The following is a 22,415-nucleotide window of genomic DNA, read 5'->3' as shown; positions in this document are numbered from 1 at the left end:
TTTGTTGAGATATGATCCAACTTGAAACAGGAAGTTGTAGTGGATCAGAAGCTTGTATATGTTTGATTAATGTGGGCCTGTTTGGTCTGTCAGAAACTGGGTCATATATTAGTGTGAAGCCCATACAAGAACCGACTATGTATTAGGTATAAATACATAAGGTCAAACAGATGAAGCGAGGAGAGAGAGTAAAAAGGAGCTGCGTCGAACCCTAGTTCAGGCGGTTCTGAAGGGGTGAACAGAGCTAGAGAGATGTAGATTCTCGGTGTATCTAGGCTCAATCTCTTGTTATTCTTCGTTCATATGTTGTTCTTGTGAGACTCGATCTAGGATGTTCAGTTGAGTGTGAGAGGTATGTTATAACCATAACACATATGTAACTCTTGATCTATAATGGATGTTGAGGACTATGTTTCCTCTCCAGACGTAGCTGCTGATGCAGTGAACTGGGTTAACAAATCTCTGTGTTCTCTGTTTATGTGTTCTCTCTATTTTCGTGTTTAAAACTTTTGTCAGATTTATCAATCAGTACTTGATTGAATCTAAAGTTGTTGTATCGATTTACAACACTGTAGCGAGCCCTCTGCATTCTCGGGAGCGAGCGACATGTGTGGACTCTGCAATTGATGAGAAACACATCCGATGTGGATCGAGATCGTCCGTTGTCTCCACCGATCACATACATGTGGTATCCGATTGTGACCACAGCAGATCCAAGATTCATAGGAGGAAGTGATCTGACTTCGGTCAATCGTAAAGAGATATTTCTTGGAACGTTACGGTTGAGAATGTACCAGCACGGGAATCGGAATCGGAATCGGATCAAAGCGTAAAGAACCGGTTTGGTGAGGCCGAGTTGCGAGCGCCTTTGGTAGAGTTCCGGCATAGAGATGACGTCATGAAAGGATCTTGAGAAGAGAGATAGCTTCGGGTAATTACATCTCTCGACGAGTAAGAGGATGCTTTCGGCGATATCTTCTGGGATGTATAGAGTAACTGGACCAAGCTTCTCTACTTCTTGATCTTCTTCTTTAGGATTCTCGTTTTGATTCTCTACTTCTTGCGGATTCTTGCTTGGATCGCCGCCGTTGGAGCCGTCGTCGGTAGTTTCAGAGATTAAAGCCATCGCCGCCGTGTGAAGTCTTCAGCAGCAACGAGTTTAACTGAAAGGGAGAGTACTAAGTAGATTTTTGAAAGAAGCTGTTACGTTCGTTGTGTATTTATAATGTAACCATAATGTTAAAATAATTTTCACTTTCAGGGATTCTTTTGTATTAATTCATTTTTTTTTTCTTTTTATTTTTTTTTAATGTAAATTTGTAAGACATTATCATCTAATTTTTATAATGGGTTTTTTTCCCTTCTGTCTTAAAAACAAATCACCTCTTTTATAATGTGTCAAACGTCTCTCAACGTGACTGACAAGCTACTCTGTTCTCTCTACTTAGAAACTCAAGTTTGTGTTTCAAATGCTTTGTATTCTTAGGTAATTTACATGGAGATCCTCTTAAACATATTTGTATTCTTAGACTATATATTATTTTTATGTGCCTTGTAGAAGAAGTTATATATAAAGGTAATTTTGTCTTTAATTACAAGGTAAAGAATGAGGGTAAAAATTTTATTCTAAGCTCAAACCTTTGAATTCCTCATTGTAGTTGTAGTTACCACTAAAGACACTAAATCACTTTTTTTTTTGCTTCTAAACCAAAATTTCATAAAATTGCTCATATAGTCATATATATGATAGCAGAGTACTTACAGAAGAATGTTAGTGCAACTGCACAAAAAGGCAAAAAAATATAGCTAAACTTTGTACTAAGGATAAAAACAGTGGCCGACTCTACACATTGTGCACAAAGATTAAAGATTAAAAAGGAAGGACGAGTCACTCTCTAATGTGTCAGATAACAGGTTTCTGAGTGATTTTGTTTCATACTTGCTCTCATGTAAACAAGCTACTTCAACTGCAAGCTTATCTTATGAAAGCTAAATAAGACTTGAGGCTCAAGAAATTAGAAGGTCATAATTCATCATCAATAATACCACATACTTAACAAAGATTAACATACCTTGCAACTGTAAACAAATCATCAAACCGTAACATTTCGAGAAATCTAATGGTGATTTTTGGTTGTTACTTTTATGGTGGTTCGTTTTTTTTCTGTGAGGGTAGAGACGGGAATCTAGCAAATGGTGCTATTGCAAATCTCGTGGATGAAGTTGGTGAAGTTGTACAAGTCGTATGCTTAACGATGTGTGTTTTGGTGGACATGTCTATTGCATTCCTTTCTAAAGCTAAGCTCGGAGTTATAGTTTCCTCAACTTTTTTCAATCTTGTTCTGATTTGCTGAAAAGTCAGAGAGATGATTTTTAAACGGAAATGATTGTTAGGTGAGAGAAACAAGATTGAAAAAGGTCGACATTCCTTTCTACAGAGAAACAAGATGTCTTCCGCATATTTTCGTTAAACAAATCACCACTAAATTATACATGTCTATTGCATTCCTTTCTACAGAGAAACAAGATGACTATAGAGATTATCGCAAAAGGTCGACATTCTGAACCAACTGAGGAAAATACAGTAACTGTTTGTTCAGATGCCATGGGAACAATTCAGGAGAAGCAATATAGGTGAGGCGTAATCCTTTTTCAAAGTTACAATGGTCATGTGCTTAACATTGAACATGAAACTATCAGGAATCTGAAGTAACATTCAACGACGATGAGCCTAAATATGCGGAAGACCTCAGGGATAATTGATGAAATGGTAAGCTAAGACTAAGCTTGAGATAATTGCCTTAGATGAAATCAATTTGTTATCTCTTGTTATAAGTGTTTAATTTTTATACAGAAATGAGCTGGATGTGAATGATGCATTTCCGAGATCTTGAAAGTAAGCAGACAAAAAAACAGTAGGTATCCTTGTATTAGCTTGTTCTATTTGTGGCTAGAAGCCTAGAACCCACTATTTAAATGGTCGTGTGCATTTTTTTCTTAGGTTGAATCAAAAGATCCAAGATCCAACACTAGTTCTTAGGCTTCAAGCGATAAGAACAATATTTTTTCAAGGTACATGGTTGTCAAAATATCATGTTCTCTCCTCTCCATTCCTCTTTCTTGTTCCTGCTAACAATGTTTTTTTTTTTTTGTGGAGCCATGTAAATCATCAAATGTTTTGGCGGGACCAATGTCAAGAGGGGTTTCAAAGAGTGCAAAACCGACTTCTAGTGGTACTTTGAAGCAATGAAATAAAACATTAAGATTCTGTCTTTTAACATATTTTCTATTGTATTCCCCAAAAATTATAAAGAATAATATTTGGAGGCTGAGTGATAGATTTATTAGTAAGAAGAATTTAGTATATGATTCTTTAATTAGCTTTATTAAACCTATATTTCAGAGCTACAACACTTCAAAATGCAAATGATTCAAATTTGAACCCTAAACTTCATTTTAAGGTAATTTGTACCTCATGTCTCTTTTTGTTAGAAAGTAAAGTTATTTCTCTTTATTTGTTCTCATATTTTGATATTTCTCTTGCTTCCTGCATACACACAAGTATTTGAATTACAAAAACCTTAAACACAATCCGTAATCCGTAACAAAAGAAGAATCAAGTGGTAAAATCTATGTCTCTCTTCTCATAAGAAAAAAATTAACACAAACATCAGATGATCGAACACACAAGAATCGACAAAAACTTCACAAACACAAATTTGAAGTTTATTAATGTTTTATCTTCTGCAATAACCATGTATCAAGATCATTTCAAATACACAAATTTTCAGTAAGTTTTGCTATTGTGTAAGAATTAAAAAAATAAACTAATTACAAATCGGAAATGAGCAAAAAAATTGGGAAGAAATTTTTAAATTTCCTTTATAACTCATTTGACATTTCTAAGTAGGCTTAACCGGGTCAAACATTGTGTTAAACCAAACTAGACCATACATTATACCGATTACCGAATCCGATAAGCAGCATCTGCCGACCAGTAGTGACAAAAATGAAAACCGTCGAGTAACCAATTTTAAATTAATTTTGGTATGGATAACTCAATTTTTAATTTCGGTTAGATTCGGTTAATAACATAACCACTAAATGAAAGACACGTAAGTTGTTCACGAACCACATCTGTTCCCTTCAAAAAAGAAAAAAAAATCTCCCATGGTCCTTCACTCTTCCTTCTCCCCTCCTCTCTCCATCTTCCATATCTCTCTCTGCAGAGCTCGAGACGAGATTCTCCTTGTTAAACAACTCTCATCTGTAATCGATACAGGTTCTTTATTCTACCTCTTCTCTTTTGTTAGATTCTGTATAATCTCGGTCGCTTGCATGATTCTGACTAGGTTTTGTTCGGCAAACTCTGATTACGTCGCTTTTGTGCTAGTTTCAGTTCCTTGATTCTCTAATTCTAGAAAATTCAGTGAACTAAGAACCCAGAAGTATGATAGATTTATGGGTTAGTCGTATATCTGAGGAATATGTTCTTCTATTTCTAAGATTTTAAATTGCATGTTCAGTCTGATTTTGCTATAATCTAATTACTTTTGTTTGCTCTGTGATGGGTTTCAGATGGCAGCTTCATCTACTTGTCTTGTGGGAAATGGATTGACAGTTCACACAACAACCAAACAGAGGCTAAGTAAAAGCTTTTCCAGCAGACAGATTGGGCTTTCCTCATCGTATTCTTCAGTGATTAGGACGTCTAGGTTTAACGTTGTGAGGGCTTCTTTGGATTCGAAGAAACATGAAAGAAGGAGAGATTTTCTCAAAATCTTGTTAGGAAATGCTGGAGTTGGTTTGTTTGGGAGTGGGAAAGCAAATGCAGAAGAACAAGCTGTTTCCTCCTCTCGGATGTCTTACTCTAGGTTTCTTGAGTATTTGGACAAGGATAGGGTGAATAAAGTTGATTTGTATGAGAATGGGACAATAGCTATTGTGGAAGCTGTTTCTCCTGAGTTGGGTAACCGGGTTGAGCGTGTACGTGTTCAGCTACCGGGATTAAGTCAGGAGCTTCTTCAAAAGCTAAGGGCCAAGAATATTGATTTTGCAGCACATAATGCTCAGGAAGACCAAGGTTCCGTGTTGTTTAACTTGATTGGTAATCTTGCTTTCCCGTTGCTTTTGATTGGTGGTTTGTTCCTTCTTTCGAGACGCTCTGGTGGTGGAATGGGTGGACCTGGTGGTCCTGGTAACCCTCTTCAGTTTGGTCAGTCCAAAGCGAAGTTCCAAATGGAGCCAAACACTGGTGTGACTTTTGATGATGTTGCTGGAGTTGATGAAGCAAAGCAAGATTTCATGGAAGTGGTGGAGTTTTTGAAGAAACCCGAGAGATTCACTGCGGTTGGTGCCAAGATCCCGAAAGGTGTTCTCCTTATTGGTCCTCCTGGTACCGGGAAAACCCTTTTGGCAAAAGCCATTGCTGGTGAAGCTGGTGTGCCTTTCTTCTCCATCTCTGGTTCTGAGTTTGTTGAGATGTTTGTCGGTGTTGGTGCCTCAAGAGTCCGTGATCTTTTCAAGAAAGCCAAGGAGAACGCTCCTTGCATTGTCTTTGTTGATGAAATAGATGCTGTCGGTAGGCAAAGAGGAACTGGAATTGGTGGAGGTAATGATGAAAGAGAACAGACCCTCAATCAGCTCCTAACTGAGATGGATGGTTTTGAAGGTAACACTGGTGTTATCGTAGTTGCTGCAACCAATAGAGCAGACATTCTTGATTCTGCTTTGTTGAGGCCAGGACGGTTTGATAGACAGGTACTATCTGATTAATATACATTGGTATTTTTTGTAATCCTATATTACTCCTTGCGCTGGTGCTTACTTATAAGTTTGTGATGCAGGTAAGTGTTGATGTTCCAGACGTTAAGGGGAGAACAGATATTCTCAAGGTTCATGCCGGTAATAAGAAGTTTGACAATGATGTCTCACTGGAAATAATAGCAATGAGAACACCCGGATTTAGTGGAGCAGATCTCGCTAACCTCTTGAATGAGGCTGCTATATTGGCGGGAAGGCGAGCGCGGACATCGATATCATCTAAAGAGATTGATGATTCCATTGATAGAATCGTTGCTGGCATGGAAGGAACAGTGATGACGGATGGGAAGAGCAAAAGCTTGGTTGCTTACCATGAAGTTGGTCATGCAGTGTGCGGGTAAGTGAGAATCAGACTAAAGGCTGGTCTGTATATTATTACTATCAGGAACTTACGTTGAAGTTATAAACTTTGTTCTTTTGCAGAACATTGACTCCAGGACATGACGCAGTGCAAAAGGTAACGTTAATACCAAGAGGCCAAGCGAGAGGTCTGACATGGTTCATTCCATCAGATGACCCGACACTCATCTCCAAGCAACAACTCTTTGCAAGAATTGTTGGAGGACTCGGTGGTAGAGCCGCTGAAGAAGTCATCTTCGGTGATTCCGAGGTGACTACTGGCGCAGTTGGTGACTTGCAACAGATCACCGGTTTGGCTAGACAGGTACGTGTGCAACCTTCACATCGTTCATGCTTGGGCCTGTTAATAAGTTTGATTTTCTACTAGTTGATGATATTGAGAGCTTGAGACTGTTGAACTTTGTAGATGGTAACAACATTTGGAATGTCTGATATTGGACCATGGTCGTTGATGGATTCATCTGCTCAAAGTGATGTTATCATGAGGATGATGGCAAGAAACTCCATGTCTGAGAAGCTTGCAGAAGACATTGACTCTGCGGTAAAGAAACTATCAGACAGTGCATATGAGATAGCTCTAAGCCACATAAAGAACAACCGTGAAGCAATGGATAAGCTTGTCGAAGTACTTCTCGAGAAAGAAACCATTGGCGGTGACGAGTTCAGGGCAATCCTCTCTGAGTTTACCGAGATCCCACCGGAAAACAGGGTTCCTTCCTCAACAACAACAACTCCAACAACAGCACCAACACCAGCTTCCGTCTGAGTAATGGATTTGTATACTTGTAATACTTAATTTTTCTGTAAATTTTATCTGTCAAACTTGAACTACAGACATGTGATACTATCTCAAAACCTTAGTAACAAGTAAATGTTAAAATTGGTAAATCCACCAAAGTTGTGTTTGTGTGTGTTTATTAATTAATGTGTTCTTGATTATCCAATTTTAAGAAAATTCTTTATAGAATTAGCTGTCCAGATTTTGCAATATTATAAGAGAGAGAGAATGAAAAGTATTTTGAAGCTTAATAACACCAAATCGGTCTGGTAATTCATACTTCTGTACATTTTGGATACAATTACCACAAACCTTGAGAGCCCCTAAACGCTTTACAAAAGCCATAAAATTTGTACACCATGATCTCTCTGTTGTTCAACCAACATCAAAGAATATTACCAAATTGATACTGTTACGCTTTGTTCACCTTCCACGAGTTGTTAACCTGAAACCACAGAGTAAACCCAACCCACAAAATCAATGCTCAAAATTCCAAATTAGTAAATATATAAACCCTAAAAGAAGCAACATTTAATTAAAACCTTGAAAGCAAACGTTACGCATTTAATGGCTTCACGCCACTTGCAATTCCATCATCATTAGCTCTCTCTTTCTTCACCCACACCATTGTTGAAGCAGCTCGATTACGATTACTCGGTTTGGTTTGTGCCTTGAGATTTTTGGTGGTTTCATCTCTTTTGATAGAGAGATCCTCAAATTGCGTTTCTACGGCCGTCGCAGCTTTCTCGCTTTTCTTCCTGTAAACTCGAATCACATCTTTCGCCGGAGTAACATTCTCCGTCACGACTGACTCAGTTGGCGCGATTGAACCACAGCCACCAGAATCGACGGCAACAACATCATCTTCCAAAGCCACATCTTGATTTGTCTTCTTCTTCTTCTTCTTCTTACTATCATACCGTTTACTCCTAAATCCCCTATCCTTCTTCGGTAACATCTCCGCCGTATCTTCACCTCCACCGCTCCCAACCTCCGCCGTTACTTCCGGTATCTCCTTCTCAACAAATCTTGCTCCTCCGCCGCTCGTAGATTTCTTTTTTTTTCTTCCCTGATTGCTTCGATTCAAACGCTTCTCCTCCTCCTCTCTCTTTTTCTCTTCCTCGACCTGTAGTTGTTTCTGTCGTCTCTCTTCTTCTTCTTCCTCCTTACGCTTCTTCTCTTTCTCATTGATCCAACGCTCCTGGAGCTGAAGGATGCTGATGTAGTTAGCTGGAATCGAAGCAGTGGTCTTCTTTTTTTTGCCGTCGGTGTTATCGTCCTCCATTGAAATCTTCTTTCTTCACAAACCTCGGTTAAGCTGTAAAATGGAGAAAAGCAAAAACAAGCTGAAAGGGGAAAATAATTTATTAGTTTACTACGCACGCATTAACTTTATACCGCACTAAAAAAAAAAAAAAAAAAGTAGAAACCCCTTAATCCTATAGGCCCATTTGGCTGGCCCGTAACCTTGCATTTTTTAAAACATTTTCTTTATAATTTTTTGTTGGAAAGTTAAATTAGTGTTATTCCGAATTTTAATAAGAGAGTGGTTTTAAGCATCGGCCAAAAAAAATTGATCTATATTCAGTTGAAATAATACGATCGTTTATTTTATAACGGCTACAAAATACACAGATGCTCTAACTATTTATCTATATTAATAATATTAATAGAGTACAACAAATTAAAATTTTGCTTTACCAAATCTAATGATGATATTTTGATAAAAAATGTAAACAAATCAAGGATGAAAATCATAATTCTAAAATCTAACTTTCCATTATTCTAAAACTAACTTTTTCTTTACCTTTTTATTTTTAGTATTTTATTTTTAAAAATTGCGATAGTGTTCTTTATTTATAATGAAACAACTTCTTATAAGTTATAACTAACTTAAATAAGAATTATATCTGCATTTTATTAAGTATGTAAACAATATTTTTTGTTTTGTTGGTGAATAGTAACGAATCTTATTATATAAAGTTGAGTTTTGAAAGTTAGTCATTAACAAGATTTTGACATGTATCAAGTTATTAATCTGAGATTTTGACATGTGTAAAAGTTCGTATTTAATAAAAAAGATTTGAGATTATGACAAAGAAACAAAAAAAATTGTTTAAATAATATTAATAATGTAAAAATATATTTATAAAAAAATTTACAAAAATTAAAAAAAAATTTAAAAAATAATTAGAAAGAGATTATATATTTCATAAAATTCAAAATTATAACATTATTCACTTATTTTAAATTTTAAGTTAGTAATTAAAAAAATAAAAAAGGGATTAAGAAAAATATACAGTTAATTATTAATTCTAAAAAATGTAAATACTCATTTCTATATAAATATAGATCGTCCAACATTTTTCATCTAACAAAATTATTTATTCAAAAACACTGCTTAAACTCTGTTCTATTGGTAAAAAAGTTTTAATGGTAAGGTAAATTTCCTTATTTTTTAAACTAAAATTTTCTCCTACTTTCTCCTTTTTTCAGTTTGGAATAGGTAAAATTAATATGTTAATACAAAAAAATATAAGACTAATATATGCGTCTTCATTTTCTAATACTGTATTTTAAATATTATTGTAATATTTTTTGATTGTTTTATTTAATTTATATTTTCATCTTTGATTTGAGATTCATATATTACTGTTCTTGTAATCTTCTATTATTTGTTTAATTATGTCAAATTAATTTTCTTCTAATTTCTCAACCTTGATTGGTTGGTCATAGACATTTTTTTGTATAAACATAACGGTTACCATTCATTCAATCCCAAAGGGAGATAAAGAGTAGAACCTTATCAACCTAATGGTTGGATAAAATAAACTAATCAAACACAAGCTTATAACAAACATAGATAGATTAGATTAGAAAACGATAAACTGTTTTTGATAGATCCATAGGAGCTTGGAGATAAAGGCTACATCATGATGTGTCAAAGACACTTCCACGAATACATTAGGAAATTTAACATTAGTTACTATCAAAATATTTTGTAACGTTGGAAAAAGGCTTTTAGTTTCATTTGTTGTCGGAGCATGCTACTTTGAGATAGCTAAAAGACGTGAACATATTCTCTCCACATATGAGGAAGGCAGAGCCAAGGTTCTCTCCATGGTAGAAGGGTTGGACGCACGCAAGGTTATCTTCCCTAGGGAAGAAGTCGGAGTCAAGGTTCTCTTTATGGTAGAGGAGGTTGGACTCAAGTTCTCTCCATAAGTGAGGAGGGCGGAGCCGAGGTTCTCTTTATGGTTGGTCATACACTATTGTGATGATACATCATTGATTAGTATACTATGTAAAATATTTTTTATTCGAGAAGTTTCTTGAACCAACAATTTTAGTGATTAAATAAACTATGCAAAAGTGAAAATAAATAGACATATAATAGTTAATTGACTGTGTTTCTATAGTTATTTTTCTAGGTGGTGGTAAAAAATATATTTGTAACATACAATATATTTAGGTGTAAAAAAATACATTTTTAATGATAACATACATCAAAATTTGTAAATGGATATAAATGAATGTATTATAACAATATATATATATATAATAATCGTACAACAAATTTTAGTATATTTTTGTTAAATTTAATTTTATTTACAAAATTTTAAAACTCGCACATCCATCTAGTGTTATATATTGTCTTGACTCAATTGATCGAATCATTTAAGATATTGTTGTCAAATGTTAATTAAAAAAAAGTCAAAAATATACATATACTGATTTACCATAACATGTTAGATTCAAAAATAAATACAATTAGACGTTGTTGTTTTGTAGATTTTCAGGTGTCGGAAAGATTGAAAAAAGAGCAAAACAATCTGACATAGAATAAAGGAGGACACATAGAGCCAAGCAAACATTTACTATTACATTTTTATTTTATTTTGATTAAAATATTTATTACCTTTTGAATTATTTATTTATTACCTTTTAAATATATTAATAAATAAAAACCTTATCTCTCTCACACAACAACACACAGTCCAAGACTATTTTCTAAAGCAACTTGCATCGCTCATTTGTCTCTTCGAACGAGTCGCTGCTTCTCCTACGCTCTCTCTCTCTCTCTCTCTCTCTCTCTCTCTCTCTCTCTCTCTCTCTTTATATAAACCCCGTCGAGGATTCTTTTCTCTGTGTCTGACGTTACAAGATAGAGAAACAGAGTTATGGCTATGGCGATGATGATCCGAAACGCAGCAGCTTCACGTCGAGCAATGACTCCGATCTCAGGCGATTTCGGTGGTGGTTTGAGATCTATGTCTTCATGGTGGAAGAGCGTTGAGCCTGCTCCTAAAGATCCGATCCTCGGAGTTACCGAAGCTTTTCTCGCTGATCCTAGCCCTGAGAAAGTTAATGTTGGTGTGGTGAGTCTCTCTCTGTTCTGTTTTCCCCCTACTACAGATCCTTTCGGATTTTGTTTTCTTCTTATTCTTTTGGAGGATGTTATCAAAATTGAGGTCTTGCGGATAAAACAGGAATTGAGATTTGGTTTGGTGTTTTTGATCCATTAAGCTGATCGATGAGTTTTGTATGCTGACCTGTGTTACTTACTTATGTGTTGAATTTGCTGACATCATATAGGGAGCATATCGTGATGATAATGGAAAGCCTGTTGTCTTGGATTGTGTCAGAGAAGCTGAGCGAAGGCTTGCTGGGAGCACTTTCATGTAAGACCTTCTCTTTCTCCTCCCTAAATGAGCTTAAGTTTTAAGGCTTCTCTGTTGATTGACATGACAATACTGATTTTCAAGTTTTGAAATCTTCTTCTTGATGAAGTTCTTGAATTGTTACTGACGAAAAGATAGTTTATTTGCCTTTTCTCTTGGAATGAAAGAGCTTCTCTGTTTACTCTTTTGGATGTGGTTATGTTTGCGTTTTAGAGAATACAGAGCAGTGGAACCTCATTTGTGGATGATATGCATGTTGAGAAGATGTCTGTTAGCTATATGTTTCTGTAGCTGATGCTATCTTATTTAAGTGATCTTGCTCTTCTAATCAAAATTTTGAATTCCATGTCAAGCACTTTAATCTCTTTTCTGATCAAGTTTGTTTACTTTGATTTCAGCTGATTGGCCCAATTTTAGCCCTTACAATTCTATGTAAATGTGCTCATGGTTTCTTGATAAGTGCTTGTGGTCATATGTTGTTGGGCACTAGTTTATGTTGCATGCTTGTTAAGATTATGGATGGAGAGTGAACTCAAATCCTAACTCTGTACCATCGTTTTTGGCGTATTAAAAATATGTGATACTTCATATGCATGCATCATAGTAAGAACTCAGAAAGATTAACATAATCAATTATCTTATTTCACTAGACTGATCTGATCTGTCTCTATTGTCTTAATCGACTAAAGGGAGTACCTTCCTATGGGAGGAAGTGCCAAAATGGTGGACCTAACATTGAAGCTTGCCTATGGGGATGATAGTGAATTTATTAAAGATAAAAGAATAGCTGCAATTCAGACTCTGTCTGGCACTGGAGCCTGTCGGCTGTTTGCAGACTTCCAGAAACGCTTTTGTCCTGGTTCTCAGATCTACATTCCTGTACCAACCTGGTCCAAGTGAGTTTTCTACAGTTAATTTTAATGACTCTTCATATTAACCTCAACCTTCTGTTGCTTCCCCAAAATAGCATAGCTTAATGTTTTCTTCTATCAACAGCCACCACAATATCTGGAGAGATGCAGAAGTCCCTCAAAAGACATATCATTACTATCATCCAGAAACCAAGGGCTTGGATTTCTCAGCATTGATGGATGATGTGAAGGTTAGCAAAGAACGTCTTCTTCAAGACTTCAACAAGCAACTTTACTTTATGTTCTTGTCAATAATATCCTAATTCTGTTAACCCTATCCTAATTTATATAGAATGCTCCGGATGGCTCATTCTTCCTTCTTCATGCGTGTGCTCATAATCCTACTGGAGTAGACCCTACAGAGGAACAATGGAGAGAGATATCACAGCTATTTAAGGTGATAACTTCTTATCAATTGTTTCTAGTTACCTGTCTGTCATTGACTCTTCTTCTCCCTGATCAGTTGCAAACTAACAGTGAGTTCTCGTTTCAGGCTAAAAGTCATTTTGCATTCTTCGATATGGCCTACCAAGGTTTTGCTAGTGGAGATCCAGCGAGAGATGCCAAGTCCATCAGGATCTTTCTTGAAGATGGTCATCATATTGGAATTTCTCAGTCTTATGCAAAAAACATGGGACTCTATGGCCAGAGGGTGGGATGTCTCAGGTATTCATTTTTCTAAGCAAAGAACACCATTTTTTCTTCTTACAACTAGGAAAATATGGAAATTAGAAATATATCAGCACCTTAAGTTTCGAATGTATGCGTCATCAAATTGTATAGCAATACAGGTTCATTTAGTGATGAAGTAGAACTGAATATGAACATGAGTTACATGACGACATTGTCTTCTTCTGCAGCGTGCTTTGTGAAGATGCAAAACAAGCCGTGTCTGTGAAAAGTCAATTGCAGCAGCTAGCTAGACCAATGTACAGCAACCCACCTTTACATGGTGCTCAACTGGTCTCAACCATTCTTGAAGACCCGGAGTTAAAGAGTCTGTGGCTAAAGGAAGTTAAGGTACCATTCCATCATATTGTTATCTCCTTAACTATGTATCATCTCCTTCTTGCAATTTTCACATGTTCCATGTTTCATGTGCAAAATCTGATAAGCCATATGTAAAATCTGCATCTTAACAGGTCATGGCTGATCGGATCATCGGCATGAGGAGTACTTTAAGAGAAAGCCTTGAGAAGTTAGGATCGCCTTTATCATGGGAGCACGTTACCAAGCAGGTAATTACAAATAAACTGTGTTTCTTTTGAACTCGTTGTCATTTCTCACCTTTCACTCACACAATCACATAATCCTATCTTTGTGGGGATACAGATTGGCATGTTCTGCTACAGTGGGCTAACACCAGAACAGGTTGACCGCTTAACAAGCGAATACCACATCTATATGACCCGTAACGGCCGTATCAGGTACATCCAAATGCCCCCATTTTTCTAACATCAACATGCATGATGTCAATGCAATCCATATCTTAATCATTGAGGATCTTGATGTTTTGGTTGCAGTATGGCTGGTGTTACGACAGGGAATGTAGGATACCTTGCAAATGCTATACATGAAGTCACCAAGTCTTCTTAAGTCATTTACTTGCATGTTTCAGCCAAAACATAAAAATTTTGTTTGAAGAGTCAATAAAACAGGAAGCAAGATTTGTTCTTCGATTGTTTTCGTGGGAACTGAAAAGTTTACCCATAAGTCCATTCATAAACTGTTAGCTGAGCAATAAAAACGGGCCTGAACCATGGATTCTTGGATATACAAAATTCTTTTTTTTTTGTTGTTTCCTTTCACTTGTCTTTTTAACTGTTTAATGTTTATGATTTTAAGATCTGTCTTATTACCACGTCTACATTACATTTTACAACTTTGTCTTACGAGTTAGAGACTGCTCTGTTGTAGGTTTGAACTTTCGATTATCATGATTTCATTCCATCATTTCGGTTCTTGGTCTTGCAGATCTTTGGAATTGGATTTGTTTCTTCTTTTACGGACAAAAACATATACAAATACTGATACACGAGAAAAAGTATCTCTACAAGTCAGTGAACAAAAAGAATATAATAGACACAATCATCACCTCTTGATTTCTCAAAAAGCTGAATTGGCCACGTCTAAGGAGGAGACATCATCTCTTCTCACAAGCTGAGACTTAGTTAATCAGAAAGAAGTAAAATTTCCCCCACCTCCTTTCCACAAAGCAGTTTGCTCTCCAAAAGCATCTCAGTCACGAGGTCATTTTCTAGGGACCAGCTTGAAACGGAAAGCCCCCATTCATCTGTCGCCTCACATGCTCTGGTATTAGCCTGTTGATAAGTTCCGGCGAAACCCCAGCCAACTGAGAGATAGAGAGAGGTAACAGATTAAGTAACTGAATGTTTGGTTCTAGGCGAAGTTTGATTTTGTAGCGGTTAACATACCTCTTGTTTGAAGTTGAACAAAGGTGGTAGAGGTCGGCCATTTGGAAGACGAGCATTTGGCTCGCGGAGTTCATTGAAAAATGGATGCGCACATGCTTCGAGCTTCAGACAGCAAACAAACATATGTCAATTAAAACAAGATCTCGCAGCCTCATTGAACAATAGGGGTCCAAAAAAGCCATAGAGAAACAAGTCTAACAATCAAGAGTACTTGTTAGTTTAGAAATACTAACCGCAGTGCAACGTAGACTCGGTGAGTATTGAAGAAGCCGAGATGCGAGGTCAATGGCTTCTGGAGGCATCCGCTTGTGGAAAACCTGAAGGTTACAAAGGAGTATATGTATTCTATTTAGTATATTTTTTTGTGAATATTGTTTAAGTAGCGAGTTAAGCAATTGTATGATCAGAAAGAAGTTAGAAAGTGCCATGCTTATATATATATATACCTTATGCCAGGGGTGAGCTTTGATTTGTGGGAATCTGAAGTCTGTGTAGTTTGGGTTCATGCATCGGATTTCTTCTCGAGTTGGAGTACCAAGAACCTATACCAACACAGCACATTTTAAGACAAAACGATTAGCTTATAGCAAGTGTATATACCAGACATGAATTGACGCCAAGGTATGATGTTATAAAAAGAGGCTTCACCTTTATGATCTCCACTAGCTGGTCCACTGAGTTTTCTCCCGGAAATAACGGCTGTGAAGATAAAAAAACATCAACATGGTTACAGAAGATTCTGGGGAGATGCTTTAGTTCTAAAAATCTATAGCAGATAGATAGACTAACCTGGCCAAGAAGAAGCTCTGCCAGAACACAACCAGCAGACCATATATCTATGGATGATGTATACTCTGTGGCCCCAAAGATGAGTTCTGGAGCTCGGTAATACCGGGAGCAGATGTATGATATGTTTGCTTCACCTTTCACCTAATATAAATAGCCAAATGTTGCAAATGTCAGGACAACAGAGAAATATGTGATGGAGTTTTCACGGTACAGAACATGTGGACCATAGACCGCTGCATCCAATACGTTTGTAAATTATTTTCATAACATTCACTTAAATGGAGGTTTTAACTACTGCATGTACAGACACATAAAAAAGATGAATATTAAAAAAGGCATAAATAAAGTTATAAACCCCTTACCAATACTTTAGCACTTCCAAAATCACAAAGCTTACACTGATGAGTGAGAGGATCAACCTGTGGAACACACCCGAAAACTAAATTACAATCTAGTCAAGGTTATCCAAAAAAAACACACCGTAAATCAACGTACCAAAAGATTTTGTGGTTTCACATCTCGGTGACAGACACCAGGTGCAGTATGGATATAAGCCAAGCCTCTGAAGATCTGCACAACATATTTTCTAACCCGTTTCAGCATAAACACAACAGAGTAAGTCTATTTGTTAGAGGAAACAGTAGATAACAATGCATACTTGGTAAGTGTAAAGCTTGACATAGAAAATAGGCATCCTCTGGTTTGAATTAGTATAGTGCTTCAATACTCGGTACAACGTTTCAGGTACATACTCCATAACGAGATGGAGGAAAAGCTCATCTCTACTCGTTGTAGAGAAGAAACAGTGCTTCAAGGAAACCACATTTGGATGGTCGATTAGTCGCATTAATTGCAACTCTCGGTTTTTATAGCGGCGATCTTGCAAAACCTTCTTAATAGCTACTGATTCTCCAGTTTCCAAACATTTTGCCTAGAATGGTAAGTTAACAATATGATCAGAAAGGAAAGAAAAAAAAAAAAGTCATTGCCTACAGAGGCTTGAAGTGAGAAGCACAATGGTACCTGGAATACAATTCCGAATGATCCTGTTCCAACAACCCGCTCGGCCATGTAACTAATGACCTGTAAAGACCAGAAGGAAGAAAATGTAAGTAAGTGAGTATAAAACTACTTCAAGTTGGATTAAATGAGTCATAAACAAGTCAAAATCATTTATTCATTTGTTGAAATTATAAATGGGAAAAGCAACATAACAAATGATTAATCTAAACCTTAGATAAGGTAACCTTCCATTTAAAAGATTTAACAAACAACAGAATCAAACCTGTTTAGGTTCACCATTTTTGCCTCCAATTGTAGTAGAAATGATATGACCAGTAACAGCATCATTTCCTTCTATGACAGCAGCAGACATATCCTGCAATCAAAACCTGAACATATTATTACCAGCATTAAACTACTCTTGTCTACAATTAATTAAGGAAAGTAGTAACAAAAATGTAAATCTGAACGATGTTGCATGTTCCTATAAACCAGAGGCTAAGTTGATATCAAGAGAAGATATGCATACTAGTGGTTAAAGATAAGTAAATGGTAAGTGGGAGTTCAAAGGTAAAGCAACATATGGAATTTCAACTATTTCCTGGACATAAAAAAAACATTGTACAAAATCAAAAGACACAATCATAAACACCATGGAACAAAACACTGTCAGGTGAAGAAACAAAGCAAAAGAACACAAAACAAAACAAAAGAGTTCAGAATCAAATACAGATTGCAAAAAAAAAAGAAGAGAGACAGAAAGAATGGGCCAAGAATCATACAAGTAAGTACACTAATACTCCAAAACCTGTCAGAAAACAAAAACAAAAAAGACTCAAATATCCACAAGTACTTTTGTGAAGCCAAATAAAGCAAGCTGACAAATCTTTCATAACATGAGAAAGCAAAACAAACTAGTAAGGATTTACATCGTCGTCTTGCTCTTAAATTAACTCAGAGACAAGAAATTTTACTGTTTCTTTATCTTTATCTCTTAATTAGGGTTCAAAGGTTTATCACTACTAGTAATCAAAAATAGCTCAATAGATCAAATCTTCACTAGAAAAAAGGTTAAAAAGTTAAGCTGAAGTTAAGTATAATCTTCTTCGATGAGCTCTATGGTGAGAAGAACGCAGAATAAAAAAAGAACACAGATCGATTCACTTACACATCGAAGCTGCTAGATCTAACCGAGATCTAGAAAACCCACAAATCGAAAAATTAAAAACGCATTCTTTACGAAACACCAAACGTAAAGGATCAAACATAGAGAGAAAGAGAGATACACACTCAAACGTGAAGTTGAAGGAAAGAAAGAAAGGAGAAAAAAGAAAAAAAAACCTTGTCTGAATCCATATCGGGACGACGTTTCAAAGCATCTCCGCCGTGAAGATGCGGTGGCTGTGAAGCTAGAGACGGAGGCTGAGGCCCCGATGGTATTGAAGTCATGTGCTTTTACAGCTTTCTCTCTCCCACACTCAAAAGAGTAAAAGACTATTCTTTTTCTTTTCTCTCTCTTTCTCTCTCACCTGTGGTTTGTGTTGTGTCGAAACTTGAGAAATCGTTTCAAAGATCAAAAGATAACCCACGCTCGAGTTCAGCGCGTGTGTAAGACGAACCAAAGAGAACGCTTATCTGTTGTTGTTAATTAAAGTACTACTGTACTAATTTAATTAAGTGAAGTGATTAGTGAACCTGGTGAATCCGTAACCCCCTTAATGCAACTAATTTTTGGATGTTAATGTTAACATGTTTACACAATGAGATAGTAAAACAATGTAGTGCCTGATGATAACATGTTTTATTACTTTTGGTAACACCAACTTTTTCTCTTGTTGATTAAATGTTATTTGGAGTTTCCAACACAAATTTCAAAGACTTCACTCTTTAATAAGTCTATCTATATGTACTATTAATCTCTATTTTAAAAATCTCCGCCTAGCACCGATTACGCTCTGCAGAATCGTTAGGTCTACCCTCTCCGCCTCAATTAATGATTAATCCTCGTCTAGCATCGATTAACCAATTATATCTGTCTAATTTGATAATAATCCGTCTAATCCGATTAAATCCCGCTTAATTTTTTATATAAAGATTATTTTTAGAGCCAAATATAAATCAAAAATGTACTTTTTAGTTATTTAGACATTTAAATCAAGAGTTTATAATGTTTTACAATAACTAATGTACAAATTTTTAATGAAAATCATAAATTTTCTTTTAAAATTGTGTTTTTATGTGTTTACCATAATTTTAAAGACAATACTATAGTTTTATATTTTATTGATATTTTTATTTTAACAGAAACATAGTTATATATATATATATATTTAATACTACATTTTTTATTTTTTATTAATTTAATAAAATAACCCTAAAACTAGTTCCCGATTAATTCCCGTTTAATCTCCAATTTTCTCGCTAGGCACTAGGCCCACCCCGACCGTCCGACTAGCGCCTAACGATTTTTAAAACAGGGCTATTAATACAGATTTTTGATTATTTGTTTCTCTTTTTTATTAATTATTATTCATTCATTGGTCAAATCATCTTACTATTCATGAAACCTCTTTTAAGTAAAGTCGTATTCTATTTTAGACGTTTATTAAAGTCTCATAGAATAGTCGCACACTTGTTTCCAAGTGAACATTTTGAGATTACTATCATCCCATTTTCAACTGGATTCAATCACAGTTCAGACTTCAGAAAAGTAGGTGAAGATATTAATCTACTCCATAGATAGATGATTTTAGCTAAATATAACATAATTTTGTGATAAACTTTTCATTAAAAATGCAATTAGTTATAGCTCCAGTCCAACGTATGTTGTGTGTAATTTCTTCTCATCTTTTTTTTTGTTATAAATTTGTGATAGAGATCATAGATGCAAACGAATACGGCCATGGAGAAAGGTGGCTGCAACCGATCGACAACATCCCCATGCTAAACCGAAGCAACCAGTTTGGCCGTCACTCAAAAAAATTAGCGTTATAATTTCTTGTGTTATATTTTGGTTAAGTTTGAGATTTTTTTATTCTGTTTTGGGTGAGAATTTATATGCCTTTCGATAACTCTTTGAATCGAAAAGTATTGGCTAACGTTACGTCTATATTTACGATCAAAATCTACAAGTTTTTTTGATGTTATTTATTTCAGAAACAAAAACTGGTTTATATGGAGCCAGATGGCTACATTTTTAACGTTTTCTAACATTTGGTCCAATTTGAACTTTGAAATATGTTTAAAAGTCTTAGGATAAGGTCTCTGGACTAAGCACATGGACGATCGTAATCCATTTATTATAATATCCTTTTGTTTAGTAATTCGTTCTTTGGATTATATTCCAATCGTATGAATTAAGGTCTTCAAATTTGAACTTGTAGTTTACAAAAGAAATTGTATAACTAAATTGTATAACTCAAATTTTCTTAGTTTTACTTGCTATTTCTTATGTATTAATGTATACTAGGTAACAACCCGTACCGTGTGCGAAATAAATCGATTCAAATAAAATTATTATTTGGGATCTAAAGTGTCAAAATAATAATTTTATTCAATTTTTTGTTTTATTCAAATTTGCATTGAATTATTTTGAGTAAAAAATTTAAACGTGGTGGAAAAAGTTTTAGTAAAATGTTATGAGTTATAGTAATCTGTCTTTTCGTGTTTTTAGAAATCAAATTCATATATTTTATATTTCATATCATTATCTACATCTATATGCCATTGAATAGATAAGACAATGTTTTTAGACTAATCAATTAAAACTAATCCTAAGTTTAAAATACCATTGAGAAAAATGTATAAAAATGGTAAATAATAATAAAAAAATGTAGTAGTGGTGAAAATTTATAGGGAAAAATGAATGTCTGGTTTTCAAAAAAATCAATAACATGTTAAGATCGTTCAATCACCATTTATTATTATATTATTAAAAGTTAATATATTATTATTATGATTATTGTGGTATTTATTTTTGGATAAAAAATTTAATATATTTGAATAGTCATTGGAATTTCTAAATAGGAGACAGATTTTTGTTTTTCAAAAATTTAAATTGGTGAATAAATTTAAATGGTTTACAAAATGTTATTTATTTTTAAGATGATTGTGATAATTAATGTTTTAAATATATTTGAATAGTCATCAGATTTTTTAAATTCAGAGAATAAGTTTTGCATTTAAAAAGTTAAATAGATGAATAATTTTTTAATAGTTTTTGAAACGTAATTTACTTTTAATAATTAAATATGTTATAAAAATGATAATGAAATAATCAACTATATTTTCTGATTTTAATAGTGTGACAATCCGTCCCACGGATCTCACTAGCCTACGCGCTAGCCGTCCCAATGGACTCCAAGCTGGCCCTGCAGGGCATCGATCCTAACCCCTCACCGTGGAAATGGAACTATTCATCCAAATCCACCAGTAGGTTATTGGTGCGTCAGACGTTCCTCGAACTCTGGTCCCCACCCTTTAACAACCTTCCCACAAGACAAGCTGTCACCAATTGAGCACGTTCCTCGAACTCTGGTTCTCACCCTTTAACAACCTTACCACAGGACAAGGTGTCATCAATTGGTGACACCTTGTCTTGTGGGAAGGTTGTTAAAGGGTGGGGACTAGGGTTCGAGAAACGTCTGGCGCACCAATAATTTACTGGTGGATTTGGATGAATAGTTCCATTTCCAATATATTTATCTTGAGATGTTTAACTGCAATTAAATCTCTAAATCGCTCTAGCGACGACAAATCAGCATTTTTAAGGAAGTGCTTCCTTTTAATATATAGGGGATGTTTTTTTTCTTCGTATACTAAACCATTTTACCGTGTCAAGGTTGATGATACTTGATATTATTGTCAGATTAGCAGCATGCATATTCTATACGTAACTATATATATATCAAATTGTTGCTAAAATAATTCAGTCACAATTTACGAAGACCTAAGGTCGATCCCATTTCTCAAACCAAACCCAGGGATTGCAAATTTGTGATAACTCATATTTCATATTTGGTGAAGTGTGGGTACGGTCATACAGTAGTCAAGTGATGTTTGCTTACACATACAAAAGTCGTCGATCGGCGATATATCTATCTTTTAAGGTTAGAAACAAATCGGTCACATTGGTCGGAAAACAGGTCCAACCTTAAGTTTAGAATGTCTAAAGCACACATCAAAACATTTGGGTTTCTACGATAAGACTAACGGCACAGATAAAATACAACAATATTTTGATATATTAAATAACATGATCTGGTCACAAATCATTCATGAAAATGATTCTACGGGAAAGAAAAAAACCAAACAAAGAACTATTAATGTAACATTAAACTGACAATAGGACGATGCAAGAATAAGATAGATATTAAGACTATGAGTGCTTAGGTATGCTTAGATGTTCTAAGCAAATCGGTTACACATCCAAATATACGTTCTAAGAAAAGTACCCAAAGATATATCTAGCAACCTCCTCCACCACCGCAACCTCCTCCACCACCGCAACCTCCTCCTCCTCCGCAACCGCCACCACCGCCACGCCAACAGCTACCTGAATCCTTCTTCTTTTCAAGGCAAGCAAAAACCGCCACGGTTACAAGTGATAAAGACAGAAGAAACATGAAGATCAAGA

At 35.4% G+C, this 22,415-nt stretch overlaps 4 protein-coding genes and 1 pseudogene across 5 annotated transcripts; 2 read left to right on the top strand and 3 right to left on the bottom strand.

Annotated features, from left to right (window-relative positions):
- Window positions 1-475: 475 nt before the first annotated feature.
- On the bottom strand, window positions 476-1,126 carry LOC104704334 (putative F-box/kelch-repeat protein At2g29780 pseudogene; annotated as a pseudogene).
- A 2,996-nt stretch (window positions 1,127-4,122) lies between these two features.
- LOC104700377 (ATP-dependent zinc metalloprotease FTSH 2, chloroplastic) lies at window positions 4,123-7,080 on the top strand. 2 transcript variants are annotated; one of them, XM_087457573.1, is made up of 5 exons: window positions 4,123-4,282; window positions 4,579-5,760; window positions 5,847-6,160; window positions 6,247-6,487; window positions 6,590-7,080. In XM_087457573.1, the coding sequence occupies exons 2-5, from the start codon at window positions 4,579-4,581 to the stop codon at window positions 6,947-6,949; spliced, it is 2,097 nt and encodes a 698-aa protein (XP_087313699.1). In that variant the 5' UTR covers window positions 4,123-4,282; the 3' UTR covers window positions 6,950-7,080. The 2 variants fall into 2 exon arrangements, with proteins under 2 accessions (XP_087313699.1, XP_087313698.1); XM_087457572.1 differs by having other exon boundaries at window positions 4,181-4,465.
- Window positions 7,081-7,190: 110 nt separating this feature from the next.
- Window positions 7,191-8,684, bottom strand: LOC104700376 (myosin-M heavy chain-like protein). The gene is made up of 2 exons (XM_010415892.3): window positions 7,504-8,684; window positions 7,191-7,406 (listed from the first exon to the last, which is right to left on the bottom strand). Exon 1 carries the CDS (start codon window positions 8,244-8,246, stop codon window positions 7,518-7,520), a length of 729 nt encoding a protein of 242 aa, XP_010414194.1. The 5' UTR covers window positions 8,247-8,684; the 3' UTR covers window positions 7,191-7,406; window positions 7,504-7,517.
- A 2,102-nt stretch (window positions 8,685-10,786) lies between these two features.
- LOC104700375 (aspartate aminotransferase, mitochondrial) lies at window positions 10,787-14,409 on the top strand. The gene is made up of 10 exons (XM_010415891.3): window positions 10,787-11,340; window positions 11,558-11,643; window positions 12,333-12,539; window positions 12,640-12,745; window positions 12,847-12,951; window positions 13,048-13,220; window positions 13,415-13,574; window positions 13,697-13,792; window positions 13,887-13,981; window positions 14,078-14,409. The coding sequence occupies exons 1-10, from the start codon at window positions 11,143-11,145 to the stop codon at window positions 14,148-14,150; spliced, it is 1,299 nt and encodes a 432-aa protein (XP_010414193.1). The 5' UTR covers window positions 10,787-11,142; the 3' UTR covers window positions 14,151-14,409.
- A 122-nt stretch (window positions 14,410-14,531) lies between these two features.
- On the bottom strand, window positions 14,532-18,420 carry LOC104700374 (shaggy-related protein kinase zeta). Its single transcript, XM_010415890.3, has 12 exons — window positions 18,122-18,420; window positions 17,064-17,156; window positions 16,802-16,861; window positions 16,437-16,709; window positions 16,274-16,348; window positions 16,141-16,197; window positions 15,779-15,919; window positions 15,638-15,688; window positions 15,436-15,531; window positions 15,223-15,306; window positions 14,990-15,091; window positions 14,532-14,907 (listed from the first exon to the last, which is right to left on the bottom strand). Exons 1-12 carry the CDS (start codon window positions 18,227-18,229, stop codon window positions 14,812-14,814), a joined length of 1,236 nt encoding a protein of 411 aa, XP_010414192.1. The 5' UTR covers window positions 18,230-18,420; the 3' UTR covers window positions 14,532-14,811.
- Window positions 18,421-22,415: the final 3,995 nt, after the last annotated feature.

The sequence above is a fragment of the Camelina sativa genome, chromosome 7 (genome assembly GCF_030686135.1).
Source record: "Camelina sativa cultivar CO46 ecotype springtype chromosome 7, ASM3068613v1".
In the NCBI taxonomy this organism is placed as follows: Eukaryota; Viridiplantae; Streptophyta; class Magnoliopsida; order Brassicales; family Brassicaceae; genus Camelina; species Camelina sativa.
This window is presented reverse-complemented; position numbering and strand designations above follow the sequence as displayed.

What these genes read in the sequence shown, in the direction of transcription:
- LOC104700377 (XM_087457572.1), top strand. An exon ending in CAGGACGGTTTGATAGACAG is followed by an intron (nt 5,761 to 5,846) that starts GTACTATCTGAT and finishes TTTGTGATGCAG; the next exon opens with GTAAGTGTTGATGTTCCAGA. An exon ending in TCACCGGTTTGGCTAGACAG is followed by an intron (nt 6,488 to 6,589) that starts GTACGTGTGCAA and finishes TGAACTTTGTAG; the next exon opens with ATGGTAACAACATTTGGAAT.
- LOC104700376 (XM_010415892.3), bottom strand. Translation starts at nt 8,246, where the DNA reads ATGGAGGACGATAACACCGACGGCAAAAAAAAGAAGACCACTGCTTCG.
- LOC104700375 (XM_010415891.3), top strand. Translation starts at nt 11,143, where the DNA reads ATGGCTATGGCGATGATGATCCGAAACGCAGCAGCTTCACGTCGAGCA. An exon ending in CTTGCTGGGAGCACTTTCAT is followed by an intron (nt 11,644 to 12,332) that starts GTAAGACCTTCT and finishes AATCGACTAAAG; the next exon opens with GGAGTACCTTCCTATGGGAG. An exon ending in TGTGGCTAAAGGAAGTTAAG is followed by an intron (nt 13,575 to 13,696) that starts GTACCATTCCAT and finishes GCATCTTAACAG; the next exon opens with GTCATGGCTGATCGGATCAT.
- LOC104700374 (XM_010415890.3), bottom strand. Translation starts at nt 18,229, where the DNA reads ATGACTTCAATACCATCGGGGCCTCAGCCTCCGTCTCTAGCTTCACAG. An exon ending in TGAAACCACAAAATCTTTTG is followed by an intron (nt 16,198 to 16,273) that starts GTACGTTGATTT and finishes TGTGTTCCACAG; the next exon opens with GTTGATCCTCTCACTCATCA. An exon ending in AGCTAGTGGAGATCATAAAG is followed by an intron (nt 15,532 to 15,637) that starts GTGAAGCCTCTT and finishes GTGTTGGTATAG; the next exon opens with GTTCTTGGTACTCCAACTCG.